This window comes from Meriones unguiculatus, chromosome 16 (genome assembly GCF_030254825.1).
Source record: "Meriones unguiculatus strain TT.TT164.6M chromosome 16, Bangor_MerUng_6.1, whole genome shotgun sequence".
NCBI lineage: Eukaryota > Metazoa > Chordata > Mammalia > Rodentia > Muridae > Meriones > Meriones unguiculatus.
Genome location: NC_083363.1, coordinates 45,098,026 through 45,121,772, shown reverse-complemented (window position 1 = coordinate 45,121,772; position 23,747 = coordinate 45,098,026). Strand labels below are relative to the sequence as shown.

At 39.3% G+C, this 23,747-nt stretch overlaps 1 protein-coding gene across 3 annotated transcripts in view; it reads left to right on the top strand.

The window, feature by feature from the left end:
* The window catches only part of Kcnq5 (potassium voltage-gated channel subfamily Q member 5), a 563,627-nt gene that overhangs the window by 475,185 nt on the left and 64,695 nt on the right, over positions 1-23,747 (top strand). For 2 of the 3 annotated variants that reach the window (XM_060369736.1, XM_060369737.1), the window contains exons 7-9: positions 5,023-5,118; positions 15,871-15,965; positions 18,547-18,573. In XM_060369736.1, coding sequence (XP_060225719.1) covers positions 5,023-5,118; positions 15,871-15,965; positions 18,547-18,573 — 218 coding nt within the window. The remainder of the gene's footprint in view (positions 1-5,022; positions 5,119-15,870; positions 15,966-18,546; positions 18,574-23,747) is intronic. The other variant, XM_060369738.1, reaches the window with a different exon arrangement.

Below are 23,747 nucleotides of genomic sequence, written 5' to 3'. Positions count from 1 at the left end.
GAGGCAGGAGAATCTCTGAGTGTGAAGCCATCCTGATCTACAGAGAGAGTTCCAGGACAGCCAGGTCTACAAAGAGAAACTGTCTCAAAAAAAAAAAAAAAAAAAAAAAAAAAAAGAAACAAAACAAACAACAAAAGTAAAACAAAGCAGTGAGGACAGTGATTCAAGCAGGGCAGGAAGCTGGAGGCAGGAGCTTACGTAGAGGCTGTGGAGGGTTACTGCTTACTGGCTTGCTCATTCTGCTTTCTCAGAGAGCTCAGGACTACTAGCCCAGGGATGGAACCATCCATGATGGGCTGGGACCTTCCCCATCAATAACTAATTAAGAAAATGACCTACAGGTCTCTCTGTAGCCCCACGTTATGAAAGCATAATTACCTGAGGTTGCCTCCTCTCAGATGACTTCAGCTTGTGTCAAGCTGACATAAAATTATTCAGCACAATTGACCCCTTTTCACCTTGACACACAGACAAATCGCTGTTAAGCCACAACCTTCCCTTTCCATCTTCAAGGTTATATACTAGTAGTAATATCACAATATAAAATATGTTCAGACTTAAAAGTCCCACAGTCTTGTAAATTCAAACACTAAAATTTCAGTCTCCTTACTAAAACAAACAAACAAACAAAAAAGTCCAAAGCCTTTTCTTAAAATAAAAAGTGTCTCAACTGTAGGCTCCTATAAAATAAAAAAATGAATACTTTCTTATTTCAAGAAAGAAGAACCAGGGCATGGTCACAATCTGAACAAAGAAAAAGCAAACTCCAACTATGTAACTAACTCAATAGCCAATGTCTGGGATTCATTCAGGATCTTCTGGGGTGCTCCAAAGGACTTGGGCTACTTCTGCAGCTCTGCCCTCAGCAGCACAGACAGCTTGTCTTCTAGGATCTGAGGGGCTCCATTTCATGGCTGCTGCTGTTCCTGATGCTCATCCCACAGCACTGGCATCTCCAGAACTCAGGGCTTCCCTGCTACAACTGGACTGCACTTTCACCAGTGAATAGCCTCTCCTGGACTCTCATGAGGTTCTCCATCCATGCCACACAGTGGCAAGGCTCACTGCTTTCCATGATCCCTTCATGCCTCCAAAACTCAAACCACCTGGGTGACTTTGACATTACCAAGCTCAGCTACCAGAATGAGGTACAACCTTGGACGCCTCCGGAATACAACTTCTGTGTGCTGACTCTGAAGGAACGCTTCCACAAGACTTCACCTCCATAATCCCGGTTTCTTCTGAATCACAGCTGATTCTTCAGCCCCAGCTAACCTGTACCATAGAATCTTCACAAGAAAAAAAAAAAAAAAAAAAAAAGACTAGTAGTCTTTGCTTTCCAGTGAAACCTAACAAGCTAAGTCTTCATTGTCTTTTGCATTGCTCTCGATATTCTTACCTTCCATGACCCTACAAAACATTTCACTGAGCTCTCAATGAACACTCAATGGCTTTTCTAGCTCAGAGTTCCAAAATTCTTGCACAGTGCCCCCCAGCACAACATGGTCTGGCCTGTCAGAGCTATACCTCACTATCCTGGTACCAACTTCTGTCTTCATCACTGTTCTGATGCCATGAAGAGACACCGTGACCAAGGCAACCCCTATAAAATGAAACATTTAATTGAGCCCTGGCTTACAGTTTCAGAGGGTCAGTCATGACAGGGAGCATAGTGGCAATGTGTCACTGGAACAGTACCTGAGAGCTATATCCTGGTCCACAAGCAGAGAGAGAGTCTAGGCCTTGCATTGAGCATTTTAAAGCTCAAAGCCCACTTCCTCCAACAAGGCCAAGCATCCTAATCCTTCTCAAATAGTGCCACTCCCAACCAACTACACATTAAAACATAACAGCCTCTGGAGGCCAGTCTTAGTCAAAGGACCACAGAAAGGTAGAAGACAGCTGTGAGCCTTTCATCCTTAGGGTTCCCACAACCCAGGAAACTCAGTGGCCATGATTTTCCATCTTACCTTGACAGCAGAAGAACTCTGTTGCACATCACAAGGCCCAGAGGCCACTTTATCCCAAGAGCCCCTGTATGTTGCCTCCTCCAGTCCTAGACTACTGAGCTGCTGCAGGCCTACCTGACTTCCATGTAGCACCCCCACACACAGGTCTTGCTCTCTCCTCCTACTGGACACCCTAGCTGTAAGTGGCTTTTATTAGGAAGACATTGGGCTTCATAGAGATTGAATTCCTTCAGGTATCCTGCTGGTTTAAGTTCAGTGAAAGAAATGGTTCTGTTTGAATTTGAAATATTAATTATTCCACAAGCACATGTTCGCTACTATCTATAGTCATTAAAAATACTAACGATTATAATTATAAGAGATAGCAAAATGTAAACAAGTGTTAAAAGACAGCCTAGTGTGATTTCCGTGTTGAGGGTACAAACTGGGCTCCTTGAAGTTGAATGACGAGGAGGCAATAAATATTTTGAATTTTTGTCAAAGTATTTTTCCTGCTTGGTATTTCTGTGACACTTACTGGCCTAGAATCAAATCTTGAAACCTAGAATTGTAATGGCTGTTAGTGTAGAAAATTAGGAAAAGTTGATTTGAAGGAACTTGCATTCATTGTCAGTTACATGAAGAGATGGTACGCATCGTAAAAGATGAAGCCATGCCTCTATGTGAATTGCATAACAAACTTCTGTGTGGATACCCTGGCCTGCATGTAAACAGAGGAGGGGGAAGGTTGGAATAGAGCCATAATGAAACAGGGAGAGGACAGTAATATGCAGTCTGGCATGAGGGACATGCAGTAAACAGTTGCCAGCTACTAAAATATGTTTCTAAGCTATTGTGTGAGTTTCAGCTATGTGTTATTTTCAATTACTTTGTAGACATTAAATTGTGCTATGTAGGACCTGTGTTCATTTTCAAAAGGAGAGTTAGCTCTGAACCTTTTCTTCATATATTTAATGCTCAAAAATGATAGCTGTTGCTCCTAACCCAATGTCTGTAAAAATTCTGAATTATTTTCAGAGTAAGTAATGCACATAATATATATTATAAATATATATATATTACACATATTATAAAGATGTTTTTTGTTCTCTCCTACATGTTTACACTTCATGGGAAATTAACTTAGAAGAAAAGTCAGTTGCTCTTTTCCAAATAGTCTCATTTAACAACAACAACAAAAAGGTTCAAATGACTAGGGTTGATCTGGATTTGAAAGTGTAAAGTAATTGTGATACTGAGGGGACTATTATCTAAATCTATAAACAAGATCATACAAAGCAGGTTTTATAACACTTAGCTTAAATAACCACAACCTTATGATATGGAGGTACAGGACAGTACAAGCACTGGAAGAGAGAGAAAGCAGAACCCATGATTTAATTCAGGAGGGCGCATTCATTTATGCTAATTAATAACAGAGGAGGGCATTGGTACTAGTAGCAATAGTATTGTTTTACAATTCTGTATTATATACATGATTGTATTACTTATTAGCTATTGTCACCAATGTGCTCAGAATTGTGAAATCTCAAGAAAAGATGGAAGGTCAAAGGTTATCTAGAGCTCAAAAATATCTCATCCAAGTTGTCTCACAGCCAAGTCTTAATGCCTTCTAGAGATAAAAATAAAATAAGATAAAATAAATTTTTAAACGACCACCACTTCTCCAAGTATCACCTTTGAGCAAATGAGAAGTGGGCATTTCTTACCTGCAAATGATACTGACGTAGTGCTAAGAAGATGCCCATATCTTACCTGTGGGTTAGACTCCTTGAAGTTTAATAAAAGGCTAATAATTTATAGCTAGCAAATAAAATTCACAGACTTGAAAGCATTGGCCCTCCCAGCATCAAATAAAGAAGTCAAGAACACAGAACAAGCCCAAAGACTGAATTTAGCAAGCTCTGAATGTGAACCCAAGGTTGAGACAAAAGGCATCTTGGTTTCACAAACATCAGATGCAAACAAACTAAAAAGAGAGGTAAACATCAAAGAACCAGAATTTTCACAGTTCAAGATAATAAGCAAAAGGAAACAAAAACTAGCAACAAGAACAGAACACCCAGGACTAGAGCTAGCTTACAGCTGAGTACATTCTACTCTTGTAGAAGATCTGGGTTCAGCTACCAGCACCAATCTGAGCAGCTTGAAACTCCCCCACACACACCCCCTTATCTCAGGTTCCAGCATATCTGACTCTTTCTTCTGGAATTCTCTTATCTGTGCATACACACACACACACACACACACATTCATATACCCATAATTTAAACTAAAACAAACCTTCAAAAGAACAAAACAAACCGAAAACTGACATAAACAAAGGAGGTTATATTAATCTTACTAACCCCAAATTCCAAATTGGTGACTCAAACCAAAAAAAAAAACAAAAAAAAAAAAAAAAAAAAGAGACATCCGAAAGATTAAAACTGAAGAAAACTGGGGATTGGGTGGGTCTGTCAGTGAGCCATCCCTTGTTTTTGTCATATAGGCAGGAAAAAAAACTCCAGCTTCAAACCTGAGAGCCTGTCTTCAAAGGCGACAGCTGGAACAGATCTTCACCCACCCCAACCCCCATTTTTTCATATTTTGCATATGATGAATGTACAATCCCAGAGTCTCGTCCGTGTTAAAAGTAGCCCCATAGCTACAAGAGCAAGACATTAAAGCTCCCAGAATCAAAACCCAGCCCAGTCCAAAGCAGAGCTCATGCCCCCAAATTCTTTCACTTGAGACCACTCACTTGAATTTAATGATCATTTCTATTTCTGAATATGATACCTCTTGTAATACCCCATCAATTAAAGATAATGCCCAGTTGATTTACCACAAAACAAGAGTCACTATCTTTGGACAGTATAACCAACAACTTGCCACTACCTGGCAGTGTTGTAACAAAGATAAATAGTAGGTTTATTTTTAATAAGTAATATGCTTATTATCAACAGATTACACCCTGTTTGTCTATTTTGTAGATTCATTTTAGAGATGTTTAAGAAATTTGTTCTTTAAAATGCTATTATTTTGGTGTTTGTTTTTTTTTTCCTTCCAGGGCATTCTTGGCTCTGGTTTTGCGTTGAAAGTGCAGGAACAGCACCGCCAGAAACATTTTGAGAAGAGAAGGAACCCAGCTGCCAACCTCATTCAGGTAAATGTCAGTGTGGTAGGTAGATGGCAACATCTGTCTCCAGGAGAGCTTGTTGGGTCATTTTCCACTTGCTGCACTTCACTGCTTCCTGGAACTGCTTGCACTTTTTTCTTAAAAAAAAAAAAAAAAAATGATGTCAAACTTTAATGAACTGTCTCAAATTTGAGCAGGTGTTGTCTCATCCCCAAACAACAACAACAAAGTGTGTTTTTCAGAAAATGGTCTATGTGTCGTTCAGTTTAATTAACCAGTACCACCAACACTGTGCAGAGGTCATGCCACTCCTGGAAGGACCTAATATATTTATGAATCACTGTGTGAAACATAATTGGTCATTAAGTGATGAAGCAGAATGCCGCATCATTCCTGGCATTCTCGTGACTTTCTCTAGCCTGTTATATGCTACTTTTGTAAAGAACATATATGTTTAGAATGTTGAGGTTTGGTGTCTGTTGAGTTTTATTTTTTTATTTTCTGGTTTTATTTTTAACGCTATCTTCCATTTCAACATTTATTCCTTATATTTTGCTGGAATTTTATTCCATTTCCTTCTCTTTTTTTACTTCTTTTTTCCTTTTTCTTTTATTATTATTATTATCATTTATTACAATTTATTCAGTTTGTATCCAGGCTGTGGACCCCTCCCTCCTCTCTTCCCAATCCCACCCTCCCTCCCTCTTATCCCTCTATGCCCCTCCCCTAGTCCACTGATAGGGGAGGTCCTCCTCCCCTTCTATCTGACCCTAGCCTATCAGGTCTCATCAGGACTGTTTGCATTGTCTTTCTCTGTGCCCTGGCAAGGCTGCATGCCCCGCCCCGGTGGAGAGGTGATCAGAGAGCCTGCCACTGAGTTTATGCCAGAGACAGCCCCTGCACCCCTTATTAGGGACCCAATTGGAGAATGAGTTTATGGGCTACATCTGAGCCAGGGTTTTAGGTCCTCTTCTTGTGGTCCTTCGTTAGGGTATCATTCTCTTCAGGGGCCCCAGGGTTCAGTTTTTTGTTTGTTTGTTTGTTGGTTGGTTGGTTGGTTGGTTGGTTGGTTGTTTTTTGTTTTTTGTTTTGGCTCTGTTGGTTTCCTTTTAGGGCTCCTGTCCCCTCCAGGTCTTTCTATCTCCCCCTTCTTTCATAAAATTCCATGCATTCTGCCCAAAGTTTAGCTATAACTCTCAGCCTCTGCTTCAATACCTCAGCCAGTAGAGTCTTTCAGAGGCCCTGAAATATGCTAAACTATACAACAGGGACATTTGCTCAACCATGTTCGTAGCAGTTCTATTAATAATAGCCAGAAACTAGAAACAACCTAGATGTCCCTCAGCAAAGGAATAGATACAGAAATTGTGGTACATTTACACAATGGAATACAATTAAAAACAAGAAAATCATGAAATTTGCAGGCAAATGGATGACACTAGAAAAGATCATCTTGAGTGAGGTAACCCAAAAACAGAAAGACACACATAGTATATACTCACTCATAAATGGTTATTAGACATATCATATAGGATAAACATACTACAATCCATACTCCTTAAAAGCTAAACAACAAGGATGACTTAGGGAAGATGCTCGATCCTCATTCAGAAGAGCAAACGTGATAGACATCAGAATTGCTTTTAAAATATGTAGGAAGGTAGCCTGAAGTGCATTAATGTTTGAGAATATTAGATGATAAGGATATTGTTTGAAACTAGTTCATAGTACATGGGGTGCGTGTTAGCATTTTATTTTCAATTCAACAACTTAGGATTTGTGTTAACATTATTCTAAAACATTTCTTTCTCTTTTTTGGATCTACATTAGTAATATAGTACAGAGTATATCTATCTTCCATGGATTTGTGACTAGAACTAGGTTAAGAATAACAAGATATTATTTTCCTAGAATATTAACATTCTAGAAATTTTCTAGATCGATGATATGAGGTTAGCATTGTAAAATGAACACAACAACCCTACACTCTAAAGTTTATCTCTCTTCCTAGGAAATAGCTGAAGCTCCAGGGTTTGAACGTGGGGATGCTGGTTTGTGTATATGAGGCACTGAGACAACTGTTTACATGTGGATCTAGCAAATACATTGACCTCCGGTTTAGAGCTAATTTAGACCTCAGGTTTCAGTGGCTAAAACCTGAGTAGTTGTAGCTACTGTAAACCATCCCATAGTGAGTTCCTGGACAGCTAGGCTACTACAATGACAAAGCAAAACAAAAGATAAATAAATGAGGGCTGACCCTGGTTCAATTCCCAGCCCCTCCATGATGGTTCATTTGTATCAATAATTTTAGCTTCCTCTGGCCTCTGCAGGCATCAGGAACAGACAAGGTACGCAGACTTACATGCAAGCAAAACCACCCATACACATAAGTATAAATAAATAAAACTTTTTAAAAGATCACGAATGAAAAAGTAAAATTGCTTCCTTGCAGAAAGGGTCCCTAAGTTAACGGAAACTTAAGCTTTTCGCCCAGGAGCTGGGAATGAAGTTTAATCAGAGGTCCTTCTCTAGCCTGTATGAGGCCCCTGGGTTCAATCTCCAGTAATTAAAAGCCTGAGACCAAACCACAATCAGCTTAATGATAGAAGTACACAGGATAGGCACACAGATACTCGCCACCTCTCATCTCTTCACTGAAGTATCTGCTTTCAGATTTCTACAGGTTTTTTTTATCTTTATTTTTAATTTTCCTTCATGCTAGAACAGTTCTCCAACCTGTGAGTGAGCAAGGGGCTCCCTGAATCCCACTGAACAACAAGCTCTATTTATGTATAGAACCAATAAACATCTCCCAGATATTAAACCTCCTAGAACATGTTCTGTTGGAAACCGAATCCTTGCAAAATCTCTTGTGTACATCATCTGTGACAATCCAGAGCTATGCCGCCACCACAGTAACCACTAGCTCTAGCTCACCATTCAAAAAACTAAATTAGAGATTTAAAACTGAGCTCTGTGGTGGGACGAGACACGTCTCAGTGTTCAGAACATTTACTTGGCTGTTAGCTGCCGTGGTGCATAGGGCTTACCTCTAATAATTATACCAGGGACTTTTCTCATCTGCTGTGTCCTTACCAAGTACTGAATCATGAGGAACAGTTTCCAGCTGTACTTCAAAACAAATTGTTTTTCCCTGAAGCAAATCATTAGAGAACTGGAATTTATACATCTATCACCAAATATGATGACCCATAATAGGTGTGCATGTCAACCAAATAGTTGAGCTCCATTTCACACAACTGATTATGTAATGTATATTGCGATGAGCAAGAGAACTTGTAAAAGTGAAAATAATAATAGAGTGAAATCATCAATTTTTGCTTAAAATTCCAAATTGTTTGTGACAAAATAGAGCACAAACTATAAGACTTAAAATCTATGCTTTAGTTTCAGGAATCAAAAATTGAATTTGCTAATTTAAGAAGTGGCTGCCAGCTCACGCCAATAAAATTTATTTATTTACGCTGCATAGGTATAGCACAATATTCACTTGTTCATTGCATCTCCTTTACATAGTCTTTGAAGAGAATCCAGGGATTTAGTCTTTAGTTAGACATTGTAGAAATCTATTTTTTAATTTAGGGATGAATTTATTTATTTATTTATTTATTTATTTTTATTTATTTATTACAGTTTATTCACTTTGTATCCCAACTATACCCCCCTCTGTTGTCCCCTCCCAATCCTGCCCTCCTTCCCTCTTCTTTTCCCATGCCCCTCCCCCAGTCCACTGATACGGGGGAGGTCCTCCTTAGGGATGAATTTTTTAAGGATAGAGTAGGATGAAAAGCAAGCTTTGTTTGCTGATCCTTTCATTTCTTACCCCACAAACCTGGCTGAATATACAAAGCATAAAGACCAACAGAAATTTCATTTGTGTTAAGGCTGAGCCGCTCTTGCACTATGGCAGGTGAGACGCTCAAATTGCTTTGTCATTTGGTTGAGAAAGAACTGAATTAGGTAACATCTCAAGGATTCAGGAAAAAAGTTTAAAAGCCTAGAAACTTGAAGAAAACTTAGCTGTGTCAACATCTTGGTGTGATTCATTTAAATTAACTTTTCATGCGGAGCATTCTGGGAAACAAAATCAGCTCTCGGTGACATTCTGAATACCTGCTCAAATGTCACAACTTTAATTAATAATGCCTAAGACTCATAGAATGGCTTTTAGTTTGCAGAGTGCTTCCCACACTCTTGATCACCAAAACAGCCTGGTCTGAGCTAAGTTCAAATCCTTGCTGTCCCAGTCCAAATCCAATACTCCTTAATTTTATTTTTTTTAAAGTTTCATACATGTATAGAATATATCTTGATCAAATCTACCCCCACTTCACTTCCTTCTTCCTACTAATTCTGTTCCCCACCAACACATCTCCCTCCCGACTTTTTTTTTTTTTTTTTTTCACAATCCACTGAATCCAATTAGTGATGTCCATATGCGCCTTAGTATTGGGTCATCTACTGGGGTCCTGGCACCATCCACCCGAGGAAAAGAAAGAGGATCTCCTACCCAATCCATGCTGAACTTTTTAAGCGGTTTGATCTTCTGCATGAAACCACAGCTGCTGTGAGTTCATAAATGCTATAACCATGTCATGTCCAAAGGACAGCATTTCACAGCACTCCTCCCCATCTTCTGGCTCTTCCATTCTTTCTGCCCCCGCCACTTCAGTGTTCCCTGAGCCCTGGGACAGATCAGAAACACGGTTCAAAAATCAACATTGTGCCCTCCATGGGTATTACTGAGCTTTTGGGGTAGACACCAACAAATTCATCAGTGGTCCACAAAAGTCTTATTCTGGAGAGATTGAACCAGTTTAGTGTGGAGTAATTAAAAAAACAAACAAACAAACAACAACAAAGCAATTCAGTGAACTTTTGTAAAATCAGCCCATACAGACCAGTGGGGGGGGAGGAGATGGAAGATTATCCTGTTGCCATTAATAAGCTATCTAACTCCAAAGAAGACAAGCAGCCTGTTGAAGGTTTACCTTTGTATGGAGAAACAATGTCTATACTCAGCCACCCTAAAGGAAAACACAAGTCACTATTAAAGCCCAGTCATACAAGTTGATGCTTTCTCATGCTTCAGTCACAGAGAACAGATCCTGCAAACCAGATCATAGATATAAAAATATAAGGGAAGAAAAGAAATTAGAAGGAAACATGGAGTTGTAAAGGTAGCTCAGAAAAAAGACAAGAGAGGGAGCAAGTCAAAAGAGGAACAACAAACACCCAACCTCAAGCAGAGTGTAGGGAAACTTAAGAGAGGGTTTTTACTAGGGAAAAAGTACACTATGATCCTCTAGACCTGGAGGGCAGGAGTAGCCACAGTAAAACACTTCACAAAATGCCTATGCTATGAATCAAAGCCTTCATACCCAGATTATCACAGAGACCTCAGAACACTTGTAAAAACCAGGCAGCTCAAATGCTTTCTGAGCGAGCGTATATCTCCAAAAGGTAAAGAATCAACAGGTACTGGGCATCTCTTTCGGAACTCAACACTTAGAACTCACAGGAACAAGTTCATTAGGAAGAAAAACCACGTGCAACCTAGAACTCTACACCAAGCCAAACCATTCAGGGAATATGAAAACAAAAAGGTGTTTAGAAACATTCAAGAGCCCCAAAATTTACCTACTGTTCTAGTTAGTTTCCTTTTGCTATGAGAGAACACCATGACCAACTTGGGGAGGAAAGGCTTTATTTGACTCACACATGTTGTCCCTATCAGTCTACCATCTAGGGAAGTCAGGGCAGGAACCTGGGGTCAGGAACTGAAACACAGGCGATGAAGGAATGCCAGCTCCTGGATTGCTTCCCGTAGCTTGCTCAGCCTGCTTTCTTATGCCTCCCAGGACCACCTACCTGCCCAGGGATGTCACCATCCACAGTGGGCTGGGCCCTTCCATAGCTTATCACTAAACAACAAATGCCCTAAAGCTAAGAATTTGTTATACATGCGTGAAAATGTCATAAGGCAAGTTGCTGTTATTTAGTATATTCATTACTAAAATAAAAATTATACAAGAATTGAAGAGTGTGAAAGGAGAAGTGATTGCTGGTTGACACGCTCAGTCTTTCAGGGCTGATACTTTAAAACATACTTTGAAAATGGAAGTTCGGTGTTAGTCTACCTTTGGATGGTTAGCTGAAATTTTCTGGTCTGTTTTTAGAAAGAGGAAACTAGTTGCACTTGTACTGGTCTAAACAATACAAGCTGAACACTCCCCAAACAGAGTGGGCTTTGTACTTTCAACTCTAGACTAAAGTTCAAATTTGTTTGCACGCCTACGCATGCTGCTAGAATCGCCCAATAAATAGCAAGTTTGGCTCTCATTTGCTTTCTGTTAACTTGTCCTATGTAGTTACACATGCCATGTAAATTAGTTAATTCGGATCCACAGGGATCTCCCTAGGGGGAACTATTTTATTTTATACTATGTGATTTGGGCTTTAAATACAGGAACATCAGATACTGAAGCATATGAATAGGGACTTGAATTTCAATTGCTAGAAGCAGTGGAACTGAAGGGCAGGAAGAAGTTACTAAGAATACAAGAGTATGTGAAAAAACACACATGCAAATAACATAAAGACTGAGCAGGCTGCATTTAGGAAATAAAAAAAATTAAAAAAGGAGGCCTTGGATTTGAAAGAGAGCAAAGATGGGTATGTGAAAGGATATGGAAGGGGGAAAGGAAAGGGGAAAAATGCTATAATTATATCATAGTCCCAAAAAATAAAGACATAATAAAACAAAGACAAGTGTAAAAGTGATTTTTATTTGCCTAGTTTAAATGTTGTCTCAGATGCTTACTGCTTCTTTTATGCTACCCTAGGCCTAGGCCTAGTCCTGGAAGCTTCTAGCCTCTATATAATCTAATCTAGGCGTAGAATGTTTTCAGCCTCTAAGACTTGAGTTGGTGGTAATTCAGTTTCTGGAGTTCAGAGGCAATTTTTACCAGGAAAGTTTTACAGAGAGAGCTCGAAGAGAGAACAAGCTAGACACAAGTGAAGACAAAATGAGCCAAAGAATGAGTAGGAGTCAGAAGATCAGAATATACTGCCAAAGTTACTATGAGGCCAAGCAGAGTAATCCAGTCAGAAGCTGAGAAAAGCCAGTTTGAATCAGTCAGTTTGGAGAGGCATATGAGCCAGAAGATCAGAACATATTGCCAATGTTAATATGGGGCCAACCAGAGCAATTCAGTCAGAAGCTAAGAAAAGCCAGTTTGAATCAGTCAGCTTGAGAGAGTTTGAGCCAGAACAGCTGCTGAGTTGAACCAGCCAACCAGAATTCAGAAAGAGCTAGAAAGTGTGAGCATATTCAGCAGTAAGTCTCGAAGGCTAAAAACATTTGAGACCTATATTAGATTGTACAGGACTATGCATAGGTTAGCAGACAGAGGCAGCAAGCATCCAAGATGACATTTAAATTAGGCAAATAAACATTACTTTTACATCTGGCACCCCACATTGGATGCCAATTTTTTCAAACAAAATCTCAAACATTCAATTTTATCAATAAAAACTTCGGAGCCAGATACTGGGGTAAAAGCATGTTAGCTCATAGAGGCAGAGAAATCACCCAGATGACCTTCCTCATCAGCCAACAGCTCCTTCCCCTCACCATCTCAAAAAACCCTCCAACTGAATGTCCCTTCCTTCTACTCCCTGTGCTTCTCCCTATCTGTCCTTCTGACTTCCTCTTACTCTCTCTTTTCTTTCCTAAGTTCATGCCCTGGCAGCTGGTTGCTTTCTCCGCTTCTTGACCTAGGGTTGACTTTATTTAATCCTGTTTACAAATTTCAAGTGGAAAGCTTTTGATTAAATGTGTACACTAGTGCTGAGCCACAGCACAACCAGACACAGGTTTTCCCAGTAAACAACATAATCTCAGGGTTCACAGTGTGACCAAAGATCCTGCAACACACAAGAATAGTACAATTGGCACTCCCTACTTCCATGTTGACCATTAACTAATCTCAGCTCTAGAATGTTGTTTGACCCTTCTGTATGTCTCACTTACAAGGCATTTTTTTAAAAGAAAAGATGAGAATAAGAGCTCATTTTGATAGCAAAAGGTTAAGAAACTAAATCACATGGTAAGGCAAGCCTTCAATTTTTCTGTCTCTCTCTTTCCTTGCAATGGTTTGTGACATTTAACAGGTAATATCTACCCCTGACACTTTTTTTGACGTATTGTTGTTGTGCCTTTTACCCACTAATGTTGAATGACACAGCCTGACAATTGTATCTAGTTGTACAAAAGTATTACTTCAAGAGACCTGAAAACTGTTTCATTAAAATAGCATCTACACTTTCCCACGGTGGAGGATCTTTGGGCCTCACTACAAATTCAGTAAATATAGCATGTAACCTCAGGGCTTAGGAGGCTGAGGCTGGCAATCATCACACACTCAAGGCCAGCTTGTGCTACAATAGTAAGACTTTGTCGCCAATAACCAAAATCAATAATAATAATAATAATAATAATAATAATAATAATAATATCTCTGTGTATTGTTGGTTATTCTAGATGATTCTAAAAATTTTATGTAAACAACCCCAAACACTAAAATTTTACAACTTAAGATGGCAATTGCCTTATTATTTATAAGGTAACAAGATGCTTAACACAAATTTCCACAAATTTATGAATTTCAACACAAGCCATTGGGGTAGGCACTCTGGTAAGTAATCCTGCTTGAAAAATATAAGGAAAAAAAAACTGGAAATATAAAATCCCTCAGGTTCTACTGTATATCTTTCTAATTTTTCATGTCACTTCCTGAATATTTCACTGAAGAATATTGTGCAGGCCGAAATGAATACATTTCCTAGAATTAAGCAGTCCTAAATAAACAGCACTCAGAAAAACAAAATATGACTTCTCAGATACCGTCTCTCCAGCACTCTCCCACAAGGGGAACTGCTATGCTACCTTCTGACAGAAGAGAGTATTATTGCCTGTTTTTCCACCTTTATGGAAGATGCTTTGTTGTGTCCTGTTTATAACACACAACATCACTCACAGGAAACCATTCAAATGATCAAGCATATTAACAGTGAACTTTTGCTATGTAGACACATTGCAATATGTGATCATATTACAAGGCTTCTATTTACACTACTATTTATAGATGTATGGGCATTTCCAGCTTTAATTTAAAAGCCAAAAATTAGTGCATGCCTTTTAATGAACATATTTAAGCAATACCTATTTTATTTACATGAGGATGAATGTTCATATCATAATGTATTCATACATTCAACTTTCAATAACATTGCTAGACAGCTTTACAAAGTAGTTGCAGCATTTTTTTTTGTTCAACCCAATGATATTCTTAGAAAATAGGATATAATTAGCTCGCTTTTTTCTTCACTGTGTTTCAAAATAATGACTGATGGTTATACAGTAGGGATGTGACCCATTTAGGTGAGTTTGCCACATAAAACGGAATGCTCTAAGTAATGAATCATAATGCAAAGTTTCTCTAAAGAAATTGGAGCAAATACTTGACCATGTATTTAGAGCTATTTTCAGGCTTATTGCAAAATAAGTAAATTTACCAAACTCGACATGGAAAAGTACATGCAGGTGATTTCTCAGATGGGGAGTTCAGAAGTTCTTCCAACCACTGCAATTAGTCAGAAAGCTCCCCAGTGGAGACTGTGACCAACAGTTGATCAACTGAAGACACCATCTCAGCCTTCCCAACCTTGGTGGAACCTCTTTACCTGACATTCCTTGTGTCATCTACAAAGATAAGGGTCTTAACTCACTTTGGTTGCAAGGACCACATCACAATGCTTTACATTTTATATGCTAGGAATGAATCTACAATGTAGGCAAGCCTACATTTTATGTCAAAGGCATACAGTTTCTTAGATGGGAAATATTAACTCCTTGGGTACTTTTCAATTATAATCTGAGAGAATATTTCCCCTGAATCTTGTGTTAGTCAATTTTTATTACCACTATCATGTTTAACCTTAAATGTGTTGCATAACTCAACTCACAGATTTCATTAATTAAGTCGTCACCACATTCTAGGGGTTGTTAGAGTTCATTAGTTTCATGATTTCCTTGCCTCTGTCCTGTCACATATCAACTAAACACCAGTCTCTGAAGTGCACCTTCATGATCAGACTGTTGAACCAGTATCTGAGACATTAGTATTCATTTTGCCAGTTAATCATCTCTGATTTTGTTTCAGAAAATTCATCGTTTTTTCTCACCATTTCTAAATTTGTCTTGTCTTATCGTTTAACACTTTTTTTTTCTTCTTGATATAAGTTGTTTTGAAAAGTCATTCTGAGCCAGGCATGATGGTGCACACCTGTAATCCCAGCACTGAGAGAGATAGAGGCAGGTGTATCTCTGGGAATTCAAGGCCAGCCTGGCCCACAAAACGATTCTAGTATAACTAAGGCCACACAGAGAAACCTTGTCTTGGAAAGAAAGAAAGAAAGAAAGAAAGAAAGAAAGAAAGAAAGAAAGAAAGAAAGAAAGAAAGAAAGAAAGAAAGAAAGAAAGAAAAAGAAAAGTCATTCTGATATAAAATAATATGTGTGACAACCAACTGAAAATGCCAAAGTAGCCTCTGGATCTGTTTCTTCCTTTGGACTTGTGTCAGGGCTAAACATAAGGAGGAAAAGATTCTTAACGTGTAGTAACTAAATAATTCCCCTTTTCTTTTCCTTCTATTCCCTGATCTTTCTTGTGCTCCTGTGTGCTGTATGCAGTGCGTTTGGCGTAGTTATGCAGCTGATGAGAAATCTGTTTCCATTGCCACCTGGAAGCCACACCTGAAGGCCTTGCACACCTGCAGCCCTACCAAGTAGGTATCAGTGCGACAGCTGGTGCTGGAGTTGAGTCATTTCTAGTTTGTTAAACAAACAATATGTATGCAGGAAAGTCCCAATCTGGGACTTGTTTTACTCTCTCTGTTGCTCTTAAAGATGTTTAAACTATTTAACAGCAACTCAACTGTAAGACTATGTGGGAGTGACATCGTTCCATACCAACCATAGGCTGTGACCAAAGTCTTAAAGAATATGAATTATATACTGATAATATCTTTTCTAATATCTTCTTTTATGAAACAGTATTTCTTAAAAAATAAGAATCACCTGACCCATCACCTAATTTTACAAGGATATTGCTATATTACAAGGATATATATATATTTCTCATCTTTGGAAAAATTTCTGGATAAATGTAAAAGAGGAAGACAAGTTGGAAAGCTGAGGGAGACAAGTGACAGAAAGCAGTGGTCTATCATATACGATTATCTGGCTTCCCACTTATTTGAACTAAAAGTCATTCCAACATTTGTAAAAACTTAATAATGAGTCAAAGTTTCTAAGTGCATCACCTAGTATGTTGCTCATATACTACTTTCCTCTCATAGTTTTCCTGTTTTAAGTGGGGGCAGAAGTGGAGCAGGATTGGTTCAAACACCTGTCTTTATCCTATTCCTTTGAACCATCAATCATGCCTTTACTCACTTTTCCCTGCAACCTCATGTTTCAGCCTTACTTACTGTAAAACAGTGACTCGACTTGTCCCAAAGGACACAGCAGTCACCGGTGCCATGCATGGAAACTGGGTGTCCTAACACAAATCACCCCAGAGATACTTCATTGTTTTTGTGGTTCATAATCATTGCTGTCATTATTGTTGTTCTTTGTTAAATCAGTGTAATGTGACAGAAAATGGCCTCTTCCCAAGAATAATATCCAATTCCCAACAAAAAAATCAGCACTCTGCCTACAATTTTAATATATATCAGACTCCCTGAAGCCAACTTCAGAACCTTTACTTTATAAAGCCTACTTCAGTCAAATTTGTTTATGAGAAGAACAATTTACAATAAGCCATAGTTTTACTTAAAATTAACTAGCTTAATGAATGCAAGGAAATGGAATGAAACAGACTAAAACTTCCTTAAATTTATGTAGTGAATTCAGATTGCGGTGATCCTGAGAGAGCACTCATTCATCTATGCATCCATTCTGCACGTGCTAGCCCAATACTTGCTACTCGTGAGGTTGTATTTCCGAGACTAAGCATGGAGCAGGCAGAGAAAAAGCAAAATAAGTTAAAATCTCATGGCACAGGAACCAGACACTCAAAAATGCTGAGGCTAGACGGTGAAAGCAAATATTCTGACACACGAGTAAGTTTTAAGCAGAAATGTAAATAGGAAAGCAAGTTACGGCTCATGGGGAGCTCCAGTGTTAAATCATTGTCAAGTCATCTTCACCCCTAACAATGACATTGTTGTCATTCAATATAGACTTGTGCTCTGGATCCCCCACAGCTCTGGGGATGTGCTTATTTGCTTTCATTCCCCAAGCTCATCTCAAGGAGTAGGATGAAAGACAAGTCTAAGAAACAATTCTTGGAGTCTGGGAGATGCAGGGACTTGTCACCCTGAACCCTCTTAATACCTCCCATGGTTCTAAAGGAGAAGATTCTTTCTCTTTTCAGGCCCTGGTTTTCCTCTTATGTCCAATGAACGTGAGATCTGAGCCTCCTCTATTTCAAAGCTTTATTTTAGTGAGAGGGAGATCTACAGAGGAAAGCATTTTCCTGATTTTTCTTGAGTGAAGAATATATAAAGGGTGAAGCCCAGGGAAATGTGGGATTTCAAAGAGTGAGTCGGATTTTTTAAGAAGCTGTGGGAAATTATCAAGCTTCAGATGCCATGGGGTGCTTTGAGAAGTCACAATTTAGATGCTATCTGATATAATGCCTTCCCATTTAGATGTAACACTGAGACACACACAAAAAGAAAGACACCTCATCAAAAGCCCATAATTCATTTGCAGGAGAGCCACTCTATACCATGCTACCAATGCCCAAACCTACCTAAATGAGTGATTGCAAATACCACCCAACAGTTGGCTGTCAGAGCTCAGAAAGATTTTCTAGGCACCTCATTTACTCCAAGAAAAATCATTCTTCATATAAGAGGGGGAAAAATCTACCTCAGTAAGTGACTGAAGAACAAGACCACAACCATAGATTAATACTTCCAGGGCTTGTTCCCAAAAAACTGCCCAAGACACAAGTACTGCAGCCACACTGGCATCAGCAACACTCTGATAGCCTTTGTCAAAGCTTCCTCTGCCAGAACCTTGGTTTCTTAACCAAACAGTGTGTGGTATTCTGCTATGTGTGGGCAGTACCGGACTTGCCAAGTAATGTTGTGCTGTCTCAGATCTGCCACAAAGAACATATGTTTGAAAGCTGTGTGCAGCTCTTATAAATAGCACTGCTTCTATGGACTGTACTTTTATAGGGGTTACTTAAGGGCACCTGATTCCCCCGTCTCCCATTGGGGCCATTATCAAATGCTGTAAATGTATTCACTGGTTTATCATCATTTCTCTTCTGTCCGCACGCACCTGAAGGAAAGAACAAGGGGAGGCATCAAGCAGGTTTGTGACTTCTCTTTTGCTACATGTTTGTTTATAAATCAGATGCCTAACAGATGTTTTAAATGTGCCTCTTGAGTAAAATCGATCAACAAATACATGATGATTAAAAGTGACCTTTCACAAGATTGCCTGCAAAGTTAACTGGGTTTTATTGATTTTTTTTCCCTCCTCGGGAATAGAAGCATTCTTTTTCATAACCTGCTCAGTGCTTTTTAATAATCTGTAAGGCCTGGAATGGGCAAGGAGCAAAATAATCACAGCCTTTGGTTATTCCTGTCCCCCAAACAGAAGTCCTTCCAAAGTATTCAAATACAGTTACCTAAAGACCTAGTGGGAGAAAGGAAAATTGTTTCTGAATGAGCAATAGTCTAGGATAGACTTTCCTATATTAGGGTGCTTGCTTTGAGATAAGAAATTTTTCTTTTATTTTTTGGCAAGAGGTACACTAGAGACAAGAGGCAAAAACCACGTGTATGGGTTATCTCCAGCCCAGGGAATAAGAAGTTTACTTGGGTTATCAGTTTCACAGAAAAGATCTCATCTTCAGGAAGAAGACATGCCAACAACTTTCCCAGGTGACTCATGGCTGTTCCTTCTAGAAATATCCAGAGGGAACAGAAGCCAAGAATAACAAGTAATAAGTACCAGGAAAGGTCTGGACTTGGGAACAAAGCCTAAAAGGCAAGGCCAGGTAGATCCCCACACTGAAGTATAAGTAGCAAGAGACAGAAGTAACAGTCAATAGGAGATGCCTGGAAAAGAAGGGACATAAGGCATTTTTAATATATGTTTTCCTATCATTACCATTTGCTTCAATAAAGAGCAAAGGCATTCTCCTGACCTGAGATATCTTCTAGTGAGGGCCTATGATGACATCAACTATAAAATATTTATTTATTCAGTGCTGACTTAGTTATGGAGCTTCATTTGGAGCCATAAGACTTTGTTAGCCATTTTCGCAGTAAGCCTTTAAAAAAAACTTCTCAGACTAAATCATGCATGCTGACATGTGCCGGATATGGTATGAGACCCTGCCTTAGGTTCTCCCTCTAGGCAAGTGAGCCAATGCACCCAGGACTCTCTACATCTTCAGAATGGTAAGAGTTGGAACAAAGAATGCTGTATATTTGTGAGCCATGATTTCAGAAGGTTTTAGCTACCCAAAGAGTTGTTCTTTTCAAGAGACATTACTAATCAAAGAGAAGTTTAGTCTTTAGACCAAGCACCATCTTTTCATAGACATCCAAGAGTCAAGTGTACTCTTGTTTGTGATGTAGAAAAGGCTTTGTCTGAGACCTTTCTATCTACAGTTTATCAAAAGGGTGATTTGTTTCCAAAATCTAAGAGCAGACACTCTCTTTGGCGTGGGTAATAGAACAACTTGTGAAGAGGGTCACCTTTCTTGGCTTCATCCTTCAAAATGGAACTTTGACAACCAAAGGGGGAAATTATAAATCATGTATAGATGCTTGAATAAACATGACCTCTTTTGCAATCCAAGACAGGGGAAACCTTCGGCCAATCACAACAACAACAAAAAACGTTTTCCCAATGTTAGTATATCAGAAAACAAAGACAACTCTAAAGTTGAGCTTTTTCTCACTAAACAGAAAGAGAGAGAGAGAGAGAGAGAGAGAGAGAGGGCCTTTTAGTCAGTTGTCACACTTCAAGACTTAGCAATCAAATTTCCAGAATGTCATGATATCATGTGTACCTAAAATGTTAAAATCTATTCAACAGACTAATGACTAAGGCCATTAAAGATCATTCACTTGTAGATTTGAATGTGTTCGAAACCACTCGACTAGGTTCATGACTTAGAGAATGACAGCATGACAGTCTTCGCTTCTCCGCAGGCATTGAACATCTGACAGAAACAACCTTGAAACCAGACCTGTACCACCATACCACCACTTAATTTTTCAAGCTTCCTACCTTTCAGTCTCCTGCTCCCCAATTATTTATTGCATCTCCCGTGTAAGGTGAAAACAGAGAATGGGCTTAATGAATTATTCTTAGTTGGAAGAATAAAATTTCCCTGACTCCAAGTACTTTTTGAAAAACACAGCCAAAAAAGAAAAAAAAAGACAGAGAGAAATAAATAGATAATATTAGCAATTAGAAACATTGCAATGGATCTAGAGAGATGGTTCAGCAGTTACAGGCACATCCTAGTGTTGGAGGACCCACATTCAGCTTCCAGCATCCTTGACAGGGAGCTCACACCTGTAACTGCAGCTCCTTGGAATCCTCTACACTCTCTTCTGGCCCCTGCACTCACTGCTCTTAAAGTTCACATGTCCACACATAGGCACACATATACACAGCAGAAAACAAGACACTGCAAGAACCTGAAGGAAATAAGCTGATATCATCTTTGTTTTCATTTAATTGACACATACTATTAAAAAAAATATGTGTATTGAAACTCATATTGCATTATTGCCTTAGCTTTTCCCATGTACTCCATCGACAGCAAGACTTACAACACTGCAATAATGAATGCAGAGAGACTACTGTAATGGCAATGACAGCATCACCACCATAGAAAATCATAAATCTGTCCTTACTGAAGCAAAATATGCACAACAGAAAATGTATTTATAATGAAGCTCTCCCTCAGAGAAGAGAGATTCTAAGTATGGAAAAATGTTAATTAAAGCTTGACCTCGTTTCAAGTGAATTAATTAATTGGTAGCACCCAATTGCGGATCCCTCTGCTGGCTTTGTGGTCATTGGGTTATTGATGCAGTGTAGATAACCAGAACAGACAAGTGTCAGCCTTTTTTTAATCCTCTGGATGCCTCTGAACCTGGAATCGCCTAAGTCCTTCCTCGTGGTCTTTCTTTCTGTTAAAAACTTCAAATGAACTCAATATTGCAGGCAGCATCTTTCTCAGGGGCACTGCCCACTAAATAAGGGCCCCATCCACAGACAACACAGAATGCAAATGGATGGAGGTCAGACACATTCATCTTGCCCTTGATTAATTATGTTCACTGCTTTGGGGTGTTCTCGTTAAAAAGAGAAGTTTTACCTTCTGTGAAGATAGAACATGCTTTAAACAAAGTTTTTGACACCCCAGGCTAAGAAACACCATGAAAGATACAGTTTTTTTATTATTTAAAACTGCAAATTATAAGATCGAAAAGAAGCATTTTTAGATAGCTCAACTGGGTAACAATGAAAATAGTTTCTTTGGCTACTTTGGGTGCAGGGTCATGTAACCCCTTGGCTTAGACCATGATTCCATCTTCCTTGGCATTATTAGTCTATTGCTCTTCTCTGACCCTATCTTCCCACTAGAATCAATTTAATCAGAAATATGTGTTGATATGTTTATTGATTGTATTCTAATTAATCCTCTTTTTAAATAACATTTCCAACTCATTTCTCAATGAGACAGTGCTTCCCTGAATGAAGTATATTGTCATTTACAAAGAAGAGGGCTTACCTGTGAACCTGTCTAGTTACCCTAGCACAGCATTTTGACCTCGAGTTCCTATCTTTCCTCGCTTCCCCCATGACTAGGTCATCAAAGACTGGCCAGCAAGCTGCTGCATTGCTATAAGTAGGTTTGACTTCCTCCTGCCTAACTTTTTATCCAGACAGGAGTAGATGGTACCAACTCAGAGTGAGGGATTAGACGTGAATCTCACTGCCTCTGTCCTGTCTTCTCAGTGAGCAATGGCTGACCACGTACCGGCTTCAGTTATTCTGCCTTATTTTTCCAGCTTCAAAGCATCCCTAATACTGCTTCAACCTTCTAAGACAGCCCACTCTCTAAGATTGCTTTACCAGCACCCGTGACGCTGGTTTAAGATGCATGTCACATAGAGTCTTATGACACTTTATCCTGTACTATGGCCCATTGGGTGTTCTGTCCCAACCACTGCAGCACATCCTGACTCCCATTGTGTGACTCCTGGAAAAGAACCCTGGAACGCTTGTGGAAGAGACTGTTCTTACATTTCTTCCGCATTTATTTTCTACTGCTGTCTTTTCTTTCGTGTGTAGTGAATGATCTGCATGTGCTGTTAAACTAAACTCAGTGAGACTAGACTTTGCCTTCCACCCAGCATCATCAGCTCCAGCCCTTACTGGCAAACATTAGATTCTTTAAAAAATAATTTTTCCATCTGTTCACATTATTTATAGAGGGAAAGAACTTACTATTTTATCAACACCCAAGGACTTGGTAGGCAAACAGTTGTTTTGTCCTTACAAACTAGTAATCTAGAGTCCTTTCTTCTGTTTACTTTTGAACAGGTATTCAAACTGCCAACCGTTTACGTATCCTAACTATAATTTTAGCTTCGCACAAATCAAGCATTTGTGTGTGTCTGTGTGTCTGTGTGTGTGTTTAACTCCAAAACACCTGTTATTATCTACTTTGTTGATTTATGGAGTCATTCTTAAATTTCCTGAAATATTTGACTCCCCGTTACTTATGCTATATTCGTTGATAGTTAATACAGAAGCTGCTCTATTCTAAAGTATTTATTTTCCCGTTTCATACGAAACGGATCCTAACACATACTACCATCGTTTGTAACGCTTCTTTCCAATCTAATTGTTGCAGCCTAACCGTAAGAACACTGGCTGTACCTCGGGCAGCACAACTGAACCGCAGAGTACTCGCTGGTTACCTACCCTGTCTTCTCGTATTTTGGGGTGCGGGGGAGAGTAAAGTCAAATGGCTTGTCTTTAGAAAAAGAAAGCCCTCCTCACTGTGCTGGTGGAGAAACGTTTAGTAATGCGCTGCTCTATCTCCCTCACTCCTAGTAAGTTCTGTAGTAATAAGCAGAAGTTCTTCAGAATGTACACCTCACGGAAGCAGAGGTACCCAGCATCCCAGCTGTTGACATGAGATTTGAGAATGCCAACTAACCTCAGGTTACGCATGACCAGGTTACGCCGCCACTACACCTGGGCCCTGTTTACAGACTCACTCTCCTAGGGACTTCTTGAATGAGGTTTTCAGCGCGCTTGTAATTTTCCTTGTTGCCTGTTGCCTGCTTTGATACTCTTACCACTGGGACAAAAAAAAAAAAAAAAAAAAAAAAAAGCAGGCATAGGACTGGCAGTCAGCCTGTTGGCGCCTCCTTGTGGCTGGACAACTGCTAAGCTGTTGCACGCGCTGGTTTGTTAGTGGCTGGGTTGCCATCTTGTGC